General features: G+C 38.0%; 2 protein-coding genes, 1 long non-coding RNA gene and 1 pseudogene across 4 annotated transcripts; 2 read left to right on the forward strand and 2 right to left on the reverse strand.

Moving 5' to 3' along the window:
- Nucleotides 1-41: 41 nt before the first annotated feature.
- Nucleotides 42-7,007, reverse strand: LOC141825724 (nucleolar complex-associated protein 3). Of its 2 annotated transcripts, none has more exons than XM_074713110.1 (14): nt 6,966-7,007; nt 6,680-6,860; nt 6,259-6,431; nt 4,890-5,086; nt 4,528-4,736; nt 4,327-4,429; nt 3,885-4,048; nt 2,861-2,999; nt 2,477-2,647; nt 2,268-2,404; nt 1,721-2,035; nt 1,256-1,395; nt 718-815; nt 42-647 (listed from the first exon to the last, which is right to left on the reverse strand). In XM_074713110.1, the coding sequence occupies exons 2-14, from the start codon at nt 6,832-6,834 to the stop codon at nt 138-140; spliced, it is 2,511 nt and encodes an 836-aa protein (XP_074569211.1). In that variant the 5' UTR covers nt 6,835-6,860; nt 6,966-7,007; the 3' UTR covers nt 42-137. The 2 variants fall into 2 exon arrangements, with proteins under 2 accessions (XP_074569211.1, XP_074569212.1); XM_074713111.1 differs by having other exon boundaries at nt 6,680-6,840; nt 6,966-6,992.
- Nucleotides 7,008-8,502: 1,495 nt separating this feature from the next.
- Nucleotides 8,503-15,118, forward strand: LOC141825406 (protein PAT1 homolog; annotated as a pseudogene).
- Nucleotides 15,119-15,518: 400 nt separating this feature from the next.
- LOC141825408 (uncharacterized) lies at nt 15,519-16,633 on the reverse strand. Its single transcript, XR_012601507.1, has 2 exons — nt 16,526-16,633; nt 15,519-15,746 (listed from the first exon to the last, which is right to left on the reverse strand). It is a non-coding gene; the product is annotated as an uncharacterized LOC141825408 (long non-coding RNA).
- Nucleotides 16,634-18,521: 1,888 nt separating this feature from the next.
- On the forward strand, nt 18,522-22,261 carry LOC141825405 (uncharacterized). Its single transcript, XM_074712788.1, is given in 3 exon segments — nt 18,522-18,604; nt 18,606-21,685; nt 21,775-22,261. Coding segments are annotated over 3 exon segments (3,483 nt in total). The 5' UTR covers nt 18,522-18,536; the 3' UTR covers nt 22,110-22,261.
- Nucleotides 22,262-22,863: the final 602 nt, after the last annotated feature.

Here is a 22,863-nt window from a genome sequence, read left to right on the forward strand (position 1 = left end):
AACAAAGCTTTTGTTACAAACAGCAATTTTCAAAACCCAAAACCCAGAAGAAGCGATTCAGTTTCTTTTCTGCTTCTTCTGTCTATTGTGTTCTTCGTACAAGCTTAATGAAGACGAAGTGTAGTTCAACTCTTGCCTCAATGTTTCAAAACACTTTTCGGGATTCCCTTTCTTTTCTGCTTCTTCTGTCTATTGTATTCTTCGTACAAGCTTATCGAAGACAAAGTGTGGTTCAACTCTTTCCTCAATCTCTCGTTCTCTGTAATAACTTTGTGCACCGCAAAACGATCCTCCAACTTCCTTCTCACCTCATCCTCATCTACCAGATTTCCATTCTTCTGCATCTCTTCAGGGTCCATAAGGAAGTATTCCTTTTGCAATTCTCTTCGTTTTTGGCGGCTTATGGCAGATTTGCTGGTCGGTTTGGACAGCTCGCATAAGACTGATGAGTCTCTGAATGCTTGCAGGGGGGAAGCAGTGGAAAGGAAAACCTGGGACTGGGCAGGGTTCACGTTTCCCATGCTCATGATGCTCGTTGCCATGGATGAGATGGACGAATTGTGATGCTTAGTCAGAAGGCTCAGCTCCCAAAGAACAGAAGCAAGAGCACCGCTTAGGTTGGGATCTTTAGCATCAGATTGGTATTTCTGTACATAAAAGTTTGATGAGAACAAGAACAAGCTGACAACCACTATAAAAGTAGAAGAAAATCCTTACTGAAACTAAACCAGAAAGCGAACCACCGCCGGCGTCATTTTCCAAGAGATTCCGACACTTGCTATTCTTTTGCAGCAGATGTTTTAGTGTTACCAGGGCTACACATGTTGAGAATGTAGAGAATTGAATGAGCAAAGAATTACTGAATGAATTCATCATTGTTTCAATATCCGAACTTTGCCTAGTTCGTGTAGTGTTTAATCACCAAAATACAGCTAACAGGAAAAAAGATGAAAACTTTGTGGCAAAGGAATGAAGCTTTCTAGTGAATCACACTTTACCAGAAAATTAAAAATTTTTTGGATCACAAAATTCACATTTGGTGTATCTAAAGCATTTCCTAACAATACAATGTATATAAGTTGGTTGAAGTTAGAATACAAAGCAAAATTAAATTCAAAATATATTCCAAGGGATTTGTGTAGTTTTTTCATACTTTTTTCTTATCTCAGAAACAAAGTTAAAACGGAGTAATATGAACAAGATAACAATACCACAAGAGCTTAAAAGAAACACAAAAGTTTAGAAAGATAAATACCTGCCATAGCCTCTGCAGATCCGTAGGACAATGAAAAAGTAGCAAGGCGTTTTATGAAAGCTGCAGCTCTCTGCATGTCGTGTTGTTTTCCCTCCCAAAGCATGATCTTTAAAGCTTCAGCTAACACTTCACCCTGATCTCTGCTAGCAGAAAACCAACTTACACAATTCGCATAAACATGACGTAAAGAATTGTAAGCATTGAGTAAACATACTTTATTGATATTTAAGCATAGCCTGATGAATTGCAACATAATGCTACAGTTACACTATGCAATTGTGAAATTATGATTCACATTGGAGTTTTGTTAAATTTGATAATCTATAACAGTATCTCCATTTGGATAATTGATCATATGACTTTATAGATAACTATGAGAGCAATTAGGCAGCAATCAATTGAAGATGTGGATATGCAAAGGCCATGGAAGCAAATAGATGCAGAATAGAATGTTCAACTCCAAACCTGTCAGGTCTATACTCTAAAAGAAGGTTATAGAGCTGGACAAAAAAATCTTGCAGATCTACATTCAATGCCTCAAGATTATTCCTCATCACCCTGAAAGTAACTATGCAGCACTGCAGGCGTTCTGAAACTGACAAGGGATTTTGAATTGTGCCATGGTCACTATAACCAGCAAGTTGCTTTAGGCATCGCATAAGATCTCCCATAAAATCCAAATCAATCAAATGTGAAAATTTTCCCAAGCCTTTCAAGCATGGAGCAAGCAAAGGGAGTGAGCTAGAGCCATGGGAGAAAGAAGCAGCATCAGTTTTGGACCTACAGATGCCAAGGTAAGGGTTAGTTCAACTCAATAGATAGGAGCAATTTTTGACACCACACACAGAAAGTACACTTTTATATTCATACTATCCACTATAATATTATATGAGACAAAAGGAAATTAAAGGTTCTACGCATAATGCTTGATCTGGTTATGTCTGCTAAATCTGCATAATACGGAACATTTTGTTGCCTACTAAAAAGGAAAGGAAAACAATGATAGATTCACCTTGAAGCATGAGAATCTGTGCTATGCTTCAAAATACGGAAATATATTTCAAATACAGCAGAGAGAGTTTCAGACTGCATCCTTTTTCTTTCTTTCGAGTCTGGGGCAAATGAAACGGCCTTGAAATCTGCAGTAACCTATAAGAGATATAGAAGCACTTAAAACCTCAATCATTAAACATAACACGCACAATTGCCACCATAAACTACCTCTTCCCTTGTTTTTGCCAGCAATTCCTGCCTGGTTTTCTTTTTTTCACTGCCTTGTACTTTGTTTGAACCATCTTGAGTTTTCCACTTCCCCTTTTTCTTTATTTTGACTGCTTCCTCCTGAGTGTCTGATTTTCCAATGTCCTCATCAAATGTCAAAGACAAAAGGACCTAGAAAACATGCATTATCCAACTATGAGTGCAAGAAACTTACAGTTCCAGATTAAAATGTGGAATTTTAAAAAAGAACAATTTATCAATCTTAGAAGCTGTCAATACGTTACTTAAGACAAATATATCCAATTACAAAGAACATAATTGGTTTGATAAAATAACATTAAACAATCTGCACATTCATTGAGAAAAGGTAAAGGATAAGCATACTTCTATACTGTCGGGATGTAGTTGGCACTCATGAATCTTGACCTGAGAGGCAATCAATCGCACTGCTTCAAAAGTAGCTTCACCCCCATGCTTTCCCTCGTTCAAAAAGATTGATTTTGTAGCATTGCAACACAGTTTTCTGCCATGATAGAAAGTAGAAACAAATCACAGGACTATTTTATTTTTTTCATTATATTATTTTTACGAAGAATTGACCCTTATAAACTTCTCTATGATAATTGTTGAAGAATTAAGAAGATTCAGAAACATTTAACAGTTTGCTACACAAGGACATATGAAAAGAAATAGGCAGATATAATGATCGAATTTCACATTCATGGCTATTATCCCCTTCAAGTGAAAATAGAATGAATTATCTAAGCTAAATATCACATTGTGTATTAATCTAACAACAACAACAACCAAGTGTACTAATCTAACAATAAAAAATTATTTCTCTAATTATTAAATGTGGAAATAAAGTTGTTACCTGACATCAAATCAACAAATTCAAGTGAAGCATATCAATTATTCTAAACTCTAGAGTTCACAAAGATCATTTGTGTAGCTTTAGCTTAAGGGAAAAAAAACATTTTCATTAACTAAATTGACAAAGTATCTTCCAAGGATGATTTATGATGATAAGATCTTGATGCCTTCCTGTTGAGTTTGCTTGAACTTGCTCTACTCGCTAGCAGGAAATAATCATAGATCTATTATATACACCCCATTAACTGTTTCAAACATTATCTCACAGTTAAAAAAGCTGATCAATACTTTTAGAAGTCACTGCATTTAACAATATAATCCAGTTAGATTTTATTTTAGACTTACATACCCATTATTAGTCAATATTTATTAATAAGTGAGTCTTATGTGGAAATTCGTCACCCCATACTTCCAGTAAATTAGCAATTATAAATTCAGAAGTGCCACAGTTATGAACCAATTCTTTATTGTAATAATACTTAAGTAAGATCAAACAAAACATGGAAGGAAACAACATAAAGTCATAGACAAACACCTTATTGTATCGTCTGGGGAGCTTAAATTTTTTATAACACTGACTAAAATATTTTCACGGTAGTTGAAATGTGGAACAGCATCCAATAAACTGGCCAGACAGCGAACTGCAACTTGACGTAGTGAGGGCTGCTTCTCCATGGCTATCAGCTTCGCAAGGTATGCCTGTGTGGTCAACCTCAAAGACTGTTAACTTGAAAAATCTAATAACAAAGATTAGTTACTTAAAAAACATACAAATATGTCACATTGCAAGGGGGAAGGAAGGGCAATAATAGATAAAAAGAGAGCCTTTTATGAGCATAAAGTTCAGATTTATTGAACTAAAGCAGGTGAAAAATTGAAGCAGTAACAGAAACATAAATTACATCATTGTGTAGGTATAAATGACTAATTGGACAAAACAGACCAATGAATTGTAGATATATTGATGAAGCAGAAACCTTGTATGAGTTCAAAAGTGTAGATTCATAGAAGCGCTGCTTGAGTACTGCTTTAGAAACAGTCATCTCCATCTCTTTTTCAGTTGGCAACCTTATACGATAGCTGTACAAATAGGAATGGAGTAGGTAAAAGTCAATCAAATGATAACTAGAGCAAACTGTATGTACAAAGGCAGTCAAACAATACTCAGTGAAGATTACCCAGGAATTATGTCCTTGAAAACAGCCAACAAGGACATCAGTCCAAGCTTCACTATATTTTGGTTACCATCGTCACAATTCTTCAGCAGTTCCTTCAAAGATTTGATATTTTCCTCAGGATTTTCAAGCAACTGCAATCCAATTTCTGCAAGTTTAATCTTCTTTTTCCTAAACAACTCTTCGGCAGAAAGGTCTTCCTCAACCTTTGCCTGAAAATAACCACCATGGTGAAAAGAGAAATAAGATCCCTGAGAAAACAGCAGCAACAATGTTGATCCATGACTTAAAACTCTAAGAAAACAGGAATGTCAAAAAAAGATTACAGTGATACATGGCCAAGTGATAAGAAAAAATATATATACCAGGACTTCAGTATGTAGCTTTTCTACACCAACATTTCCTTTTTCTTCCACCTTTGCTTCCTTCTTAGCCTCCTTTCTGCTCTTTTTTACTTTTAGCCTTTTTTCTTTCTTTGTAAGCTTCACAACACTCGTATCTTTCTCATTTTCTTCTGTGCTATCCTTTTCATTAGTTATTGCCTCCGATTTTGTTCTATCAGCTGCAATTTATACAAAATTAATAAAAACAGTAAAATGTGACCTATCGAAGTAATTTCAAGTAAAGTTACAAACTGAAACGGCAAAAGAACGTTTTATTTAAAAAAAAAAGAAATAAACACATTTTGCTGTTTTAAGGAAGGAATAGAAGCTAGTCTATGAGATCAAACTAGTTGAATCAGGGTTACAAAGTTCACATCATACCTAAATTTGGATTTGGATTTGGATTTGTATATGAGTGCTGAATTGAGAATCAGGTCTTCGATCAATGGTCACTCCATTTTAATCAGAGCGAAAATCCTAATTTGAGTTTGGAATTAAAGAAAACTAAATTATGCCTAGTTTACCTTAGTAGTCAGTGTTTAAATAACCTGGTCATATTTCTTATCTGCAATTTCACCATGGCGTACAAAATAAACGTTGTCGCTAACAAGAGGCATTTCTTTCCTCCCAAAATCATGAAAATAAGTAAAAGAACTCTGAATAGAATCATGATAATTATTTTCCATTCAAATAAATCAAATACAAAACAGTTACAAATCAGGGACTCTCTTTGTTATCTTATGAAAGGAAATTGTATTGAACTTTTATCAAAACAATATATTGGTATACCTTCTCAACACAACAACAATGGCTAACATTATAAATCCTTATTTGGTCAAATAATTTAAAATAACTTAGACACTGCATATTTTTGACACTTGAGTCTCATACCAAGCTTCTACATTCTAGAAGAAATAAATCTTGAACAGTTTATGTTGATGCAATCTTTTCATATATCAAAAGAAGGAACTAATTATTTAGGTGTAAGCAATATGCAATAAGGCATGCACTGGTTGCATCCCAAACATAGTAATATTATTGATAGTATAAAGTAGTTTGAATAGATAAACTACAATACTCATTTGTCCGTGAAGATATAGTGATTAGAGTGAAGCTGCTTCCCTTCCTATAAGTATTTCCAAAGACCACCATATAAAAAATATGTTCTCTAAAAGTAAACATGTCTGAACTATATCACACAAAATCTTCCCTGACCAAGCAATTGAAAAATATATCATGTGGAGCATCTTCTTACACTCAAAAATTAACCATCAACTTATATTGAGTACTAAAATATTTGCAATTGCGAAGGTTACTGTTGATGTTGGCTTAGTAGGATTTAACGAGTTACCTGTTCTATACTCCAATTTTCCATCGAGAGTCTTCACTGGAAGTGCATCAACAGGATCCACCTGAAGTTTATCATCGTCGTCATTTCGTTTTAGTAAGGAAGCTTTTCTTTTCCGCTGCTCGTATAGAGCCTCCAAATCATCATCCTCGTGACCAGCCACACGTTTAACATGCCTGCGGTACAAAATCAAACAACAATGGATCTTAGTCTAGTCACGAAAGTCGCATGCTGTTCTTCAGAACCCGAACTCTCATAATAAACTTTCACCGATACTCTATTAGCAGAGAAAATACATTCTTGCACACACAAAAAAAAAAAACAGTTTTTAACAAAGCTCGTTGCCATGAGATCCATGTTTTCATCAAAGATTTTTTTCTCCCCATCATCATATACAACAAAGGGAACAAGAGTGCATCAAAACCTGTCTATCGATTTTGTGTCGAGATTGGTGAGGAACCCAGCGTATTCGCGATTCTGGCCAATGAACTCGAGATCCTCGTCAGAAACTTCGATATCATCATCCGCGACCTCCGACGGAAGGTCGGGTGGCAGAATTACCTTCCTCTTCTTCCCCATTGATATCTAGCAGTGGAGAAACGTAGCTGTAAAAAAAAAAAAACCCCCCAAATTGATGGAATTGAAGTGGATACAGAAACTTCGACGATTCGAATTCGGAAGAACGAAGAAATGGAAGCTTGCTTCTCTACCTCGCTCACCCACGGCCAGGGCCACGGCGGCGGTATCTCTGGGTTTTTAGGGTTTAGGTCTCGCCGCAATCTTGTCGCGGACGCGGGATAACACAGATGATCCGGTTCGAGTCGGGCCAAATCGGGATCGAGTGACGACCAATCCAATCCGAGCTCGAATATTTTGACCGACATTGGAACAATTTCTATTAAAATTAATCAAATAAAAGTATTTTATGATAAAAATAAAATAGAATATTCTTTTAATATTTTTAAATATGGAATACTTTTTAACGATAATAAAAATAAAGGAAGACTTGTATATTATTATATTTTTTATCAACAAAAAAAGGGTGGAAAAAAGTTAGTGAGAACTTTTTTTTTTAAAAAAAAACTATTCGTTCATGATTAAATTCATAAACTTGTTGGGCTGACAAATTTGGCAAAGGACACTTGGCAATTGAACTGCTACATCAACGAGCCTTTTTATCAATGGGTTTCTCTTTATAACTTTTCTCTTCCTCTTTTTCTTTGTATTCATCATTTCAATCACCACGTCATCGAAACGCAACATTGAGATTCAATGGACCTAAATAAAGTTCCTCGATTTAATGATGTCTTACTTGTATATTATATCTAGTATTAGTATAGTAATAATTTTATAACATACTCAAAACTCAATTCAGTTCGACTAACATTCATTCAAAGAATCATTTAACAATTTAAAAAATATCAAGAAAATTATTATCTCGTACCTAATTTCATGTGCAAATTTAATAAGTGCAAACATTTTATTTACTATATTTTAAATACCAGAATCTAAATTACAGCAAAAAAAAACATACGATAAAAATATCCACTCGTTTCCTTTCTCCACCACACGTGTGGGCCCGCACGCCCTCTCCCACTCCGCTACAGAAACGTGGTGCATTCCCATTGGCAGGGTGGCCGTAAATCAAGCAAAAATTTTATTTAAACCCTTAAACTTTACTGTGACTGTCTGAATGAACCCAAATTGAAGTTTACTCAATTTGACTATCGGATCTGGATCCGGATCCGAAGGCGGAGATCACGCAAACAATGGAACTAATTTTTAGACTTAATATTCATATTTCACACACTAATTAACTTAGAAAATAATAATTTAGTGATGAAAAGATTATAAAATGGGACATCCAATTTACTTACATTGTCGAGCTATAGTAGTAATGACAGATATTGATCTTTTTGTTATCGTCGAATCAGGAATTTTATATTAGGGAACGAAAAATATATATTTCTATTATATCATTATTTTTTATTTATCTTCCTTCGTCTTTTATTTTTATATTTTTACATTTTTTATTAAAAAATTAACTGCTTATAGCAAACGAATAGACAAAAATAAAGTTTGAATGAAGAAATATGAAACTAAACTTAAGGGGCGTTTCATCAAAACAGCTAAAACAAAAATAGGGAGGCTAACTGAAATATTCCCCGTATTATTCGAGACATCATTTTATCGCTCCGCTCCTATAAATCGGAAACCCTAAACGGGGAGGCCGGACGACGAAGGAAAGGAGCGATAGATTCTACGAGTTCTATCGAGAGAAGAAAAAAAAAAATCTTCTCTATATGATTGTTATTGTTGTTTCTGTCATATTTTAGGATTTGTTTATAGAATTTTGTTTTTTAGAGTTCGAGGGCACCAAATTCGGATCTTCGTCGACACACGATGTTAGCTCTAGCGTAACAACGCTAGGGGTTAGATTTACAATCAGGGTTCTTGTGCTGGTTGCTTCTCTGTGTTTCGCGATAAAGGGAGCTTGTGTATTTTTTTTTTATATGGCGAGTATCGATCGGAAAAATGGGGGGTTGGTAGACACAGGCGTTGGCGAACGGATTGGAGGCCCTGGAGACGGCGTTTCAGGTGAGTTTTCCTTAGTTTGTCTTTTTTTTCGCCTTTATTTTGGGATTTTTATCTTCGGTTAGCGCTGCAAATTTTATGTTGTGGGTTGAATTGATTAAAAAAAATTGAATCTTAGTTGCTCGTAACATGTAGCTAGGCTTGCCTTCTTTGCTAGTTCTTTTGCATGAGCCGACAGGCGATAAGATGGCTCTTCAGTGGCAAATGCATCTGAGCTTCTAATGCCTGATGCATGAATATATCAAATGGGGTATTATTTTTAGTATATGCGCTCTGAATTAGTCGACACATCCAATTTTCATGGTCTTCGCTTTTGTAGTCAGTAGGTACGCCACCGGGCCAGTGCATGGGTCTAGGACCAAACATTAATCACGAGGACAAGTATTATCTGATGTTCGTTTTTAAGTTGTCTGAGCGAGGATGATACATAGACATGCCTTTCTATATTCTGCCCTGTATCATGATAACATAGAAAAGAGGTGGTGTATGGACCGGAGAGTATAAATACATTTGTTCAGAAGAGTAAATCCTGGTCGATGGCAGGTACATGACAGTCAGGTCCCGGGTGTATTTAGGTTTTGCACTTTCTATTGTTGCCACAAACAAATGTCTATACTTGCTATTATTGCAATGAGTTTTACATTTCACGTTGCTATGAGTTATTCTCTTATAGATTGACTGATTGTTTATGTTGCTCCTTGACTGCAGATACAGTTCAATTTGATGCTACACAATATGCATTTTTTGGAAATAGTGTATTGGAAGAGGTTGAGTTAGGTGGATTAGAAGATGAAGATAGTGTTAATGATCCCAGCTTTGTTGGGATTGATCATGATTATCAATATTCTGGCCTAGGAGATAGATTAGAGGTAAGTGCTAATCAAAATACTCCATATGTTTTTTTATTGCAATGGATTATCTGAATAAGTTTTTTTGATATGATTATGCTTACTAGTTTCTCTTATTATATTTAACAAATCTTCATTGGAAGTCAGCTTCACTATCTGTGTTTATCAATTTAACCTCATCTCTTTCTAGTAGTTTTCCTTATGAATTAGCATTAATCTTATTTCAGTCGCCCATGCTCATGTCTCACTTAGTGAGTTTGTCCTTTGATTGATATCGCTTATGGTGATGTTTATCCTACTTTTTACTGTATGCTTCTTATGCTGTTGCATTAACATGGAATATCAACAATGCCCTACAATATGATGAAAGTTGGCTAGGTAGTCACAATAAACTTGGATCAAGGTCGTGATTTATCGTATCAGCATCATTTTACTGGTTTTGATTCAGCAGTGTTGTTGCCTATTCACTGATCTTTAAAGCAATTTTACTATTGTACTTAACAAGTTTGTGTATATTTTTATGTACTTAAAGATGCAATAGTATACTTTGTTGCAACATTTGTAAATATGCAATAGTATACTTTGTTGCAACATTTGTGGTACTCTAACATAGTAGGGAGATCACTTTGTATATTATATTTTTAAACTTATACTGTGGTTCAGCTGGGACTTCTTTTACTCTGGTATTGAGGAGAGATATGGCATATGAAGTTATTTCCTTATGGAACAATTTGTCCATTTTCAGGGAGAACGAATCGAGTCAATAACTGATGTTGATGATCTTGCAAGTACTTTTTCAAAGGTTAGTATCTTTTTATTCACGAATTTCATCTATGTTCATAGATACTTACTCAGCAAGTTAATGTTGACTTCCCTTGTGTATAGAAATTGCTATGTATTACTAACGCTACGAGATAACAAAACCTTTAGCAAGGAATAATCACAATTCACAAGGTTCATCAATAAGTTTCTCTTAAATTTCTTAGGTCATCCTGTTCAGATATGGAACTCTGTCATGATTTGCCTTAATACTTATCTTCACTATTTTGTTTTATTATTTAGCAATTCTAGCATCACTTTTGTTGTCATTTTTTCTTCTTGACAATCAGGGACAATATTTGAGGTTTAGTCTCAGTTAAGATTGAGAATTGGTATTTTTAACAATAGTTGAACTTGATAGCATTTAGCAAAAGCAAGCAAAAGGCCCGGTAAGCTTGCGATGTAGTGTCATGAAATTGTACTGTTTTCCAGCTGAAAATCTGTATTCTTGTCCATCCTATCTTTCTCTTTTGAAATGTTCCCCCATCATAGATACTAAGTTATTTGTTGCACAAATTGCAAATGGCATTTCTAAACTGAAAAGCATAAATAAATTGAAATGTGGAATTACAATCAGATTTGATCTTTATGCATAAATGTCGGCTGATAATGTTATTGAACATGAGAATCCCTTCTTTCTTAGACTGCTATCTGCAATTGACAACAGGAATATGCTGACATTCCACTTACTTTAGGATGAGATATCATATATTTTCTCTACTGTAAATTTTCAGAACAACATATTCTCTTGAATGTTGATGTTTATATGACATTAGAACACGCAAATTGATGAATAAATAAGCAGTGGTACATGCACTTATATTTTACTAAATAAGAAACATTTTCTGTCTTTTACCATGTGACTTTTTTGATGGTTGGATGTACGATTACAGCTGTTTCCTTTCTCTGATGTCCTTTTTCAGTCTTGTCTGTCTTATAGGTAGAACAACTTCTGGGAATATTAACATATTCTGAGTACCTTGGTAATTTACTTGTTGAAGTCCAAAATATTCATGATTTTATGCTGCGATTGATTGTGTGTTTTTTTTAATTATTTTTGTTTCAGATGGACAGAGGTATTGTTGAGCAAAGGAGCACAGAAGTACTTGGTGGCCAATGTTCTTTTTCTAGGGAAAGTGAGTAATATAATTCTACTCTAATCTCTTGCACGATAAATAGCCCCTTCTATGCATTTTGTGTTAAATGGAATATCTAGAAGCATGTTATGTAGCTTTCAAGCAAAGTCATTATACTTCCATTCTGTGGAAATAGAGGAAAGAAGAAATAGGAAAAATTCACATTTGGTATTTCATGGACCTATGAGTGTATTGTTGTATACATTCATGATCTCCAATTATTCTTCAAATGGGGAAATCTGTTCTGAAAACTACATGTTGGACCTGTGAGGTTAATGCTGTATTCATTGATGCTTAAATTATTGTATAAATTGGGGACACATATACTGAAAACTACATTTTATAAAATATAAAGGCATATTTAATTGTTTGTGATCCATCTCCACTTTTATGTTTGTATATCATAATCAGCCATTTCATGGGGATAGCTTGACTTTCTAATTCCACACATTTTTTGTATTCCAATTGGCATGAATTCACCCACCTGCCTGGAACATTCTCTCTGTATTGTCACCACCGTGAGTTAAGTGGGTTTGGTGCCTTCTTTTGTGAAGTGGCATAATATTGAAACAAGCCTCTACATGATATATGTCTGTTCCCTTCAAATGCCCACCAGCTTTCTGCGTGTTTGATTATGTTACCCTTTTACCAGTCAATTACCTACTTATGAATACATTTTGGGATGCTATTTGGATTTGCAGTTCTCAGTCTTTTGGACTGGGGCAGCATTTTATTTAAGATCTTTTCAGACTTTTGTGTTCTGCTACTAAGAAGTTTATGAAGCAAGTATTCCATGTTCTCAATATTTTCATTCAATGGATTTTATTTTGTTACGTGTTCTTGAAAAAATTTCTTTTCAGGTTCATTGGTTCCTGAGTGGGTACCGGACCCTGGGTTTTGGCAAGATCATCATATATTGGATGCTGATGGTTGCCAGGATGGCAAAAGAGGGTCATCACATCCTCACCCTCTTTCAGGCCATGCTCCAGATTCCAGACCTCTGTACACAACACCATCGTCTCCTCAACAGCAGCAACAATTCAAACTGAGTGAACCGATCCATGTTCCAATATCTTCTCGTACATCCTTCCCTCTACGTGGTGACACTTCACAATTCCATCCGAATCCCTTGCACCAAGGAATCATCTCACCTTCTAGTTCTGGCCTCCAGGTGCCTTTCTCTCCACCCAATCCCTACCCTTTTTCCCAACTCCAGCCAGAAGCAGCCCATGGATCACATCAGGATGGAAATTTTACTCAGTTTGGTCCACCAGGTCTCTTGATTAATAGCAGGCAACAAGGTCATCGGTCAGAACGACCTAGTATCCTTTCATCAAATATGTTGGCTGATCCAACACAGAATCAAAGGCATTTCAGCAACCAAATTGCTTCTCGAATGGTGCATCAACAACATGGAATGCACCAAATTTTGCCTTCAATTACACGTTACCCTCACATGCAGGCACAACAGTTCCACCCTAGTCAATCCCCACCCCAGACTATGAATAAGTTTGAAACTATGATGAGGCCGCCTGAGTTCAGGGACCAGAGATTTAGAACAATGTACAGGAGGAGAGTACTTTGGGTTTGCTCAGCACCTTTCTGACATTGGCATCCAGAGGATGGATAATGCATGGCCGAGGTTTTATTCTAAATGCATGACAACCGAAGAGCTTGAGAACATTGTGAGGGTGCAACATGCTGCAACTCACTCCAACGATCCCTACATAGATGATTACTATCACCAAGCTTGTCTAGCAAAGAAATACGCAGAATCAAATTTGAAGCACCATTTCTGCCCTAATGTGACCAAGGATTTGTCTTCTAGACCCAGGTCCAAGGAAGAGCCACATCCGTATCTCCAGGTGGATGCACTCGGGAGACTTTCTTTCTCATCAATCCGTAGACCTCGTCCTCTTCTTGAGGTTGAACCAAAATCAGCATCTGTGGATAATACTCCTGACCAGAAATCTTCCACAAAGCCCTTAGAGCAGGAGCCTATGTTGGCTGCTAGGATCACCATCGAGGATGGTCTTTCCCTGCTCCTTGATGTAGATGATCTCAATCGCATACTACAATTCAGTCAGCTGCAGGACGATGGCTCCCAACTTGAGAGAAAAAGAGAGATGCTCCTGCAAGAAGTTGCTGCATCTTTTCATTTAGTTGATCCTCTTCGCCAATCTGGGGTAACTCTAGAGGATGATCTAGTGTTTCTTCGCCTACTTTCTCTTCCAAAAGGACGTAAGCTACTCTCTAGGTACCTTCAACTTCTTGCCCCAGGAAGTGAGATCACTCGTGTCATCTGCATGGCCTTTTTTCGCCGTCTGAGGTTTCTGTTTGGTGTTATGCCATCGGATACAAGTGCAGCGGAAAGCACCACCAAACTTGCAAAGACCATTGCTTCATGCACGCATCTCATGGACTTGAACTCTCTCAGCGCATGCCTAGCTGCTGTCGTTTGTTCTTCAGAACAGCCACCTCTTCGTCCACTCGGCAGTTCTGCTGGTGACGGTGCCTCTATTATCATTAAATCTGTTCTCGATAAAGCGACAATGCTTCTAACAGATCATAACTCAGCTAGCAACTATAGCATTTCTAGCCGCAATTTGTGGCAGGCATCATTTAATTCCTTCTTCGGGCTTCTCACAAAGTACTGTCACAGTAAATTTGATAGTGTAATGCAGCCCCTGCACATGCAAGCTCCAGGAGCTGCTGTTGTTGGATCAGAAATTGCAAAAGCAATAAATCGGGAGATGCCTGTGGAGTTGTTACGAGCGAGCCTTCCCCATACTAATGAGCATCAGCGTAAGTTGTTACTTGATTTTGCTCAGAGAACAATCCCAATCCCTTCTAATGGAGGAAGCAACGGGCATTGACTGCTCAACAGTGGCTGATTAGTGCACTATCCCAGTGGTTGTATGATGAAAGAAAATTGCTGATTCTGACACCAAACCATTAAGTTGATGGCGAGCGGTGCCACAGCAAACCCACAGTTCATGAATCTTGTTATCCTTTCGTCATAAAACTTGTGGCTCGTGCTTTCCTATAGCCATGCCTGATCGTCCTATATATTATCTTCGTAGGAGTTTGACCAGAAGTTTACTTCTGGGGAGCTTATTTTGTGGCTCTGCAACACGACTCCATATGAATAGGAATAGGAGTTGTACGTGTTTTTGAAGGTGTAACGCATCCATCTGCATTTAGTTTCTTGTATCGTCAGTGATAGATTGGTGTTTGTTCTAGCTGCATCGGTTGCCGTTTGAGCCAGGACCTGATTCTCCACGCTTCTTCTTCTTCATGTTATCTAATTGTAATGCGATAATAATTCATTCACTATCAACTTGTGTTTGATCCTTTCTCCTGTTTTTGATACAATTCCAAATGCTTTGTTTGTAGCATCTGTGGTGTATGGCTTTTCGATACTGCAGTAATAAAAGAATGATATACTTGCTATTATTGATTTTATTTATATATGCTTCATTTTACCAATATTTTAATTTTTTTTATATGTTGTCATAAACTACCTTTTAAATAAAAAACTCCATTTAATATTCCTTTAAAAAAAAACATTACAATTTAAATTTCAAATAACAAAGTCGAAATATCATTAACATTATTTGGATCATGTGTTTCCCTGCGGGATTGATTGTATGTTACGGGTTCTGATGTTATTAGAGAAACTCATGTTAATTATATCTAATAGTCGATCAATGGGAAGATTAATTAGGATTGTAGATTAATATTATAAATAGGATTGTAGATTAATATTATATTTATAAACAAAATTGATGTTTAGTTCAATAAAAACATTATTTATTTCGTTTAATATAGAAAAAGATTCCAATATTAAGAATGCAAAAAGATCTAAATCACCACGAAATCATCAAATGCCACAAGCATAATACTTCAATTTCCCTAACAATTATTAAACTAAAGCAACAAAAAAACACTACTCGAAGCTCTAATTTCTTTACCAAGACACTAGTCAAAATCACCACGGAGTCATCAAATGCCACTGCAGCCAGGACTACTTTGATCTCTGCCTCATCTTTCGGCGCTTCCTCTTGAGCCGCCTCATTCTCTTCTTCTTCCACTGCATAAAAAGAAAGAACGATCGAGATCAACGACGATCTAAAAGATGAAAAAAAAGTATAAAATTAAGGAGGGAAAAGGTCTGTTTAACAAGAAAATTGGTTTATAAAAGCAAACAGTAATGTCGACAATCATTAGAACATTTCATAAATTTATACTGAGAAGCTGTTTTAAGCAAAGAAGTGCGATGATTATACATGTAACAACGCAAAATTTGATCGAAACTAACGTCATTGCTCGTAACCCTATCTGAAGCACATATTGTTTCGATAGATAAAGATTATCTAAATCGATAGCACAGAGAAATTCAAGAAACATAAGAAATAGTGTGTGTGTTTTCTCAAAATAATAAAAGAAAGAACATGGAAAAGGTCATTTTTTTACAAAGAAGAAAAGAAACAAGGGCTTCCACCAGCAAGGTCGAGTTGTGTCCGCTCCAGTTCTTAAACAGCCAGCAACGACACTGAAGCAAAGCGTACGCTTAACCGCTGAGCATGAAACACAAGCGAGAGAAGAAAAGAGGGACATGATTGGGATCTAAAACAGTGGCAAAAAAAAAACACCCAAAACCAATAGCGAAACGATCATAAAAGGGCATTTTCACAAAGAAAAATCTTCAAAAACAATCGACGACGAACAAGTCCATCAGAAAGTTCGAATTTTGTCCTTGCTCAAGGATTTTAAACGACGACGACACTCGTACAAAGCATCCCTTCGAACATGAAACCTAAGCGAGAAAGGACACAATTTGGAACTACAATCAGATAAAGATATTACTACCTTCGCCCTCATCTCGTCGACGAAGACGAGCTAGCAACGATTTGACTGGTAAGCTGCGGCGCCGAGTTCAAGGTTCGCAATATCTTGGAAGAACATGCTAGGGTTTGGAGGAATATATATTCGTTGTATATAAATACAATTTAAGAATTAACATGGTCGAATTTAATATATATAGATATATATATATTAAAAGAAAATTTATTTATATATTCAATTTAATATGTTTAAGTAGGAAAAAATCAATTAAAAACTAATTTTAAAATAATTTGACATTATACTTCATTTGCTTTGCAGGATTAACCTTTTTTTTTAGTTTTCATTTTTGTAAATAAAGATGTCATACAAATAATCAAGAAATATATAAGAAAAAAAATATTATAATTAAAGAATTATTCTTCAATAGCATATCCAACGGTAGGGTTTTTTGTGGCACCCACCCTTGCCACCTCAAATTTTTTATTTATCAATCTTAAGACATGCAAATATATAATCAATTACTTCTGTCACAATATGTTATATTTATAATATTTAAGATATAACTGAGTTAATTATGATGAACCAGAATTGTTGAAATGGATAAGTATCGAATTTCAATAAAGATGAGGCATGTGATCAATTATAATTTCTCGATTTATCTCTTCATATATGATCGTGGAGTCGATCGTATGAGACCGTTAGAGTGACGGATTAAATTTTTTATTAAAAAAGAAATATTAAATTTATAACATATTAAAAATATCATGTTAAATTTATTAATTAATTAATTTTAATTTGTAAAAATTAGATTCTATTGGGTTAGTGGGATAGTGCGCGGCATTGGAAGGGCTCGCGCGCTGTCAATGCGGAAGTCCAAATCCAGCGCATCCATCAAATCACCACTTGGACCTTGATTTCAAAAGGGTCGATGATTACTTTCCATGCTGCTGTCCTCTCTGTCTCTTCTCTTTGACTTCATCACATTAAAACTAACTCCGCGTGACTTTTGGGTTTTGGCTGCTTCTGTCAGGGTCGTCTTCCTCTTCTTCCCCTTCGACGATGCCACTAACAAGTGGTAGGCGTGCTGCTATACATCAATTTGCAAGAGATTGCGGCAAAGTTACCACTTTACGTTGCAAATGATGGTTGTTTGTGGGATTTAGCTAGGAGATCAAGGTCCCATAATATATCTATATATCTATCTCCTAACTGTTTAATGATGTCGGCAGGAGACGAAATTGGTTTCATACCTAGAAAAGACAAGGTTGAGAGTTTCATTCCTAGAAGAAATTGGTTTCATTCTTAGAACAGATGAGGGTTCAATATATATCTTATATATCTTTCTCATAACTTTTAAATTTTTGATAAATTTAAAGAACTCTCAATTACTTCAAATTAATCAATGAATTTAAAGAACTCTTAAATTATTTTAAATTAAATCAATATAATCCTGTAAAATCTTCTTAATGCATTTATATCTTTAAATCTGAATTCGATAATATAAATTTAAAATAATATAAATTTAAAATAAAAATTTAATAAAATTTATTATAAAATCTAGAATAATGATACTCACTAATCAATATTATTCCTAGTAATCTTTGATTTGAAAAAATATTAAAATTTTTAAATGATATAGATCTATTAATTAATTTCATTTAAAATTGATTAGTGGAGCTATAAAATTTTATATCAATTTAAACTGAGATCAATATACTTTTGAAAGTCTTTTTAATATCTTCATAAGTTTTTAAATAGATTGAAAAAAATTTAAATATGGGAAAACAAATTAAACGTGATATATACATATATATATTTAAAATTATATAAATTAGGTACGATGAAATGGATGATTCTGAACTTGCTTTCTCGCACGGTTCGAGAAAAATGCCGTTATTGTTGACTCTAATGGCGTCGTCTCTTCTTCCCCCCGCCACTTTCGACCAAACATTTGATGCTTGTGATTCGCATCCCTGAGTCTTTTTATAAGCTTTCATCAACGGCATCAAACTCCACTACTCCACAACAGAAATTGATGGAGCTTTTTCATAGCTCGATTCCATTCCTGTTACTGTTACTGCTCTGCCCGCTCATGGCGTCCGACGACGACGTCCGACGTCGAGCTCGAGGCCTTGCTGGCCTTCAAGGCCTCCGTCACCAGCGACCCCCTCGGCGTGCTGGACGACTGGACCACCGCCGTCCACCACTGCAACTGGAGCGGCGTCGAATGCGACCCATTGGCCAATGGCGCCATCGTCGCCATCAGTCTCCAAGAGACGCGTCTCCAAGGCACCATCTCGCCCTTCCTCGCCAACATCTCCACCCTGCAGCTCCTCGACCTCACTTCCAATGCTTTCCATGGCACCATCCCGCCCGAGCTCGGCTCGCTGACTCAACTCTCTCAGCTGGTCCTCTACGACAACCTCCTCTCCGGCGAGATACCGATGCAGTTGGGCAACTCGGAGAGCTTCCAGCTGCTGGATTTGAGCAACAACTCTCTCCGTGGCAGCATCCCGGAGAGCCTCTGCAACTGCACGCCTCTCTTGATTTTGATTCTCAGCTCCAATAACCTCACCGGCTCCATTCCTTCCTGCATCGGCAACTTGATTAATCTCGAATTCTTCATGGTGTTCACCAACAATTTGGTCGGTCCTCTTCCGCCTTCACTCGAGAGATTAACAGGTCTGGTAACTCTAGATGTCAGCATGAATCAGTTGTCCGGAATTATCCCCCCTGCACTCGGCAACTTCTCTCACTTAAAGCTTCTTCAACTTTTCCGCAACAATTTCGTCGGAAACATCCCTCCCGAGCTCGCCCGGTGCTCGAATCTGAGCGCTCTGAACATTTACAGTAACCAGTTTACTGGCAGCATTCCTCCTCAGTTTGGAGATCTATCCAAATTATCATATTTCAGGGTGTATGACAACAAGTTGAGTTCCACCATTCCGGCTTCTTTATCGCGCTGCAAATCGTTAATTCATCTCGGTCTTTCTGAGAATGCGTTCACCGGCACCATTCCGCCGGAGTTAGGGGAGCTGAGCTCGCTTCAGATACTGACTCTCCAAGTAAATAAGCTGACAGGAGAAATCCCTCCAACACTGATGAACTTGACCAATCTCAGGTACTTGACCTTGAACCAGAACTTGCTTTCAGGGAAGATACCGGAAAATATCGGATCGCTTTACAAGTTGGAGACGTTCAACATCCAGGGCAACTCATTGGATGGTTCCATCCCAGCGAGCATCACCAACTGTTCTCGCTTAGTCAATGTAAGCTTTGCCTTCAACAAGTTCACAGGGGAGTTGCCCACTGGATTGGGTAAGCTGTCTAACCTCACATTCTTTTCGAGCCCGAATAATCTGTTATCCGGAAGGATTCCTGAAGACCTTTACAATTGTAGCAAGCTCAAGATTCTGAGCTTGGCCATCAATAAATTCAGTGGCTCACTGAGTCCGAGTATTGGCAAGCTCGCCAACTTAACAATCTTGCAGCTTCAACACAATTCCTTGTCAGGATCGATCCCGCCGCAAATTGGCAATCTGACTGCGCTCTTCATGTTGCAACTCGGGAGCAATAATTTTGCAGGTCAGGTTCCCAGAGAGATTTCGAAGCTTAAAAATCTACAGGAGCTCTCCCTGGGGAACAATTCTCTCGAGGGAGTGATCCCCGAAGAGGTGTTCCAATTGGAACAGATCGTTGTGTTGGACTTGCAGCTCAATAGATTTGTAGGAGCAATTCCAGAGGCTATCACGCGTCTCCAACTTCTCTCCGACCTTTACCTCAATGGCAACATGATCAATGGTTCAATCCCACAAGGCATGAAGAATCTGAGGCAGCTTCTGAAGTTGGATCTTTCGCACAACCGGCTAAGCGGATCGATTCCTGGAGCTGTAATGGCCGGCATGTCAAACATGCAGTTCTACTTGAATCTGTCGAATAATTTGCTTGAAGGGCCTCTTCCTGTTGAGATTGGTGGCATGGAAATGGTTCAAGTCTTGGAATTTTCAAGCAACAACTTGTCAGGGAACATTCCTGCTGCGCTCAAAGGCTGTAAGAATTTATACTCACTCGATCTCTCTTCTAATAGGTTCTCCGGTGAGCTGCCGGCGACCATTTTCCCGGAGCTTGATTTGCTCGCCAACTTGAATCTATCGAAGAATGAGTTAGATGGCCAGATTCCCAGCAGTATATCGGAGCTGCAAAATCTCGTCACGCTCGATGTATCGAGCAATGAGTTCGCCGGTCAGATACCTGAAAGTTTGGCAAATCTTACGAGGCTTCAGAACCTGAACCTTTCTTTCAATCATTTTGAAGGTTCCATTCCACGAGGTGGTATCTTTAACAACTTGAGCTCCTCGAGTTTAGAAGGCAATCCTGGTCTGTGCATATCGAAGTTTTCTTCCTCCTGCGGCAAAAGAAGACACAGGAAGATCTCGACAAAGGCATGGATCATTGTCATCGCGTTATCTTCTGTCATTGTTTTCCTGCTTGTGTTTCTCATAGGGCTCGTCTGCTACCGAAAGCGCGACAAAATCAAAAAGAACTCTTCGCTTAACGTCAAGGAGTCTTCTGATCTCCCAGTCATCCCGGGTCTGAGAAGGTTCACAGAGACTGAGTTAGAGATTGCAACCGAGTGCTTTCGGGAAGAAAATGTTATAGGTAGAAGCAACCTGAGCATTGTGTACAGGGGACGAATTGAAGGTGATGGCAGTTTCTTAGCCGTCAAGAAGCTAAACCTCGAGCAATTTCCGAAGGAGGCAGACAAGTGTTTCTTCACTGAACTCAAGACATTAGGCAGATTGAAGCACAGAAATTTGGTGAAGGTGCTAGGGTTCGCTTGGGAGACCAGGAAGATGAAAGCCCTAGTGCTGGAGTTCATGGAGAATGGGAATCTCGAAAACATTATACACGGTCGAGAAGCCGATCGATCGCGATGGACCATCTACGAAAGGTTGCGGCTCTGCATCTCGGTGGCTCAAGGACTTGTCTACCTGCACTCCGACTACGACTTCCCAATCGTCCACTGCGATCTCAAACCATCAAACATTCTCCTCGACAAGGATTGGGAGGCCCATGTGAGCGATTTCGGTACCGCGCGCATGTTGGGAGTTCATTTGCAGGACGGAAGCAAGCAGGCCTCCTCTTCCTCAGCATTCCAAGGCACCATCGGCTACATGGCACCAGGTGATGATCAGCTCTTTAGATCAACTACACCGTGAGTCCATTCTGTTGAATTTTGACACTGAATTAATGCAGTTTGTTTTATTGTGAAGAATTCGCATACATGAGGAGAGTGAGCACCAAGGTGGATGTGTTCAGCTTCGGAGTGGTGATGATGGAGCTGTTCACCGGAAGGAGGCCGACAAGCGGGGCGATGGAAGAAGGCGGCAACTGCCTGACGCTGCCGCAGCTTGTGGAGGGGGCAATGGCAGATGGAGTCGGCGCCGTGGTGCGAGTTGCAGATGCTGCCATGAAGCTCGCAACGGAGATAGAAGAAAGAGAGCTCGTAGCTGTGCTGGAGGTGGCGCTGTCCTGCACCAGGTTTTGCGCCGAGGATCGGCCGAACATGAATCAAGTGTTGTCCTCATTGCTGAAGCTTCAAGGATGATGTCTGAATGATCATCAATCTCTGCAAACTAGTTTTATCGAATGTCTCCAGATCTACCTCTAAAATTAATCGAATAAAATCTCGAACATCTTGATCATGGATTCGTTATAAATTAGGTTAACATGCGGTTTGCTTGTGCTTTTAGTCTTTTATGTTCTTCACCAAAATGGAATGGATGAATAACAGATGAACGAGCGCAGCCGTTACGTTACACATTTGAATCGCCCGGCACCACTGCCGCAACACATCAGCAATTCAAAATTCAAAAAGCTCGCCAGCTGTCGCTGTACGTAGCACTTAGCACTCATGTAGCGTGGTCACGTGGCGCCTTTCGTCGCGTTTAATGCTAAGAAATAACCACACGTTAAAAACCCACCCGTTTTCGTCCTCGATTGTCTTATTCGTATTTATTTCTCACCAAAATATTCTTCCCTCTTGCACACGCCTCAATTGGATCCACAGACTACCGTCCAAATACAATCGGACGGTCATAATCACCTCTGCCTGGGTGAGGCGCTGGAAGTTGGTAACGTCTTTACCGTGACGATGGCTCTGTATCTGAATTCCTGGAAGGCAGGGGAATATAATTGCCTGTACGACAGCTGTTCGATGACGTCAACAAGACAAAGCTCGTACGAAAACTCACCCTACTCAAATTCACCTCCTCCGGGGGCTAAGCCACGAGGGAGAAGCAGCGTTTTCGATTCGTGGGTAATGAAGCGAGTCGTGGAAAAGGGCGTACGGGTGCGGCAAA

Source organism: Curcuma longa, chromosome 3, assembly GCF_044706935.1.
Source record: "Curcuma longa cultivar G26 ecotype Majalengka, Jawa Barat chromosome 3, ITB_CL_G26_1.1, whole genome shotgun sequence".
Lineage (NCBI taxonomy): Eukaryota > Viridiplantae > Streptophyta > Magnoliopsida > Zingiberales > Zingiberaceae > Curcuma > Curcuma longa.

Bases quoted from the DNA above. Each gene is read 5' to 3' on its own strand.
- LOC141825724 (XM_074713110.1), bottom strand. From the start codon at position 6,834: ATGGGGAAGAAGAGGAAGGTAATTCTGCCACCCGACCTTCCGTCGGAG. The intron at 6,432-6,679 runs GTTTTGATGCAC...TTTGTACCGCAG, and splicing joins GACACAAAATCGATAGACAG to GCATGTTAAACGTGTGGCTG. The intron at 4,049-4,326 runs GTTTCTGCTTCA...TTGACCACACAG, and splicing joins CACTTTTGAACTCATACAAG to GCATACCTTGCGAAGCTGAT.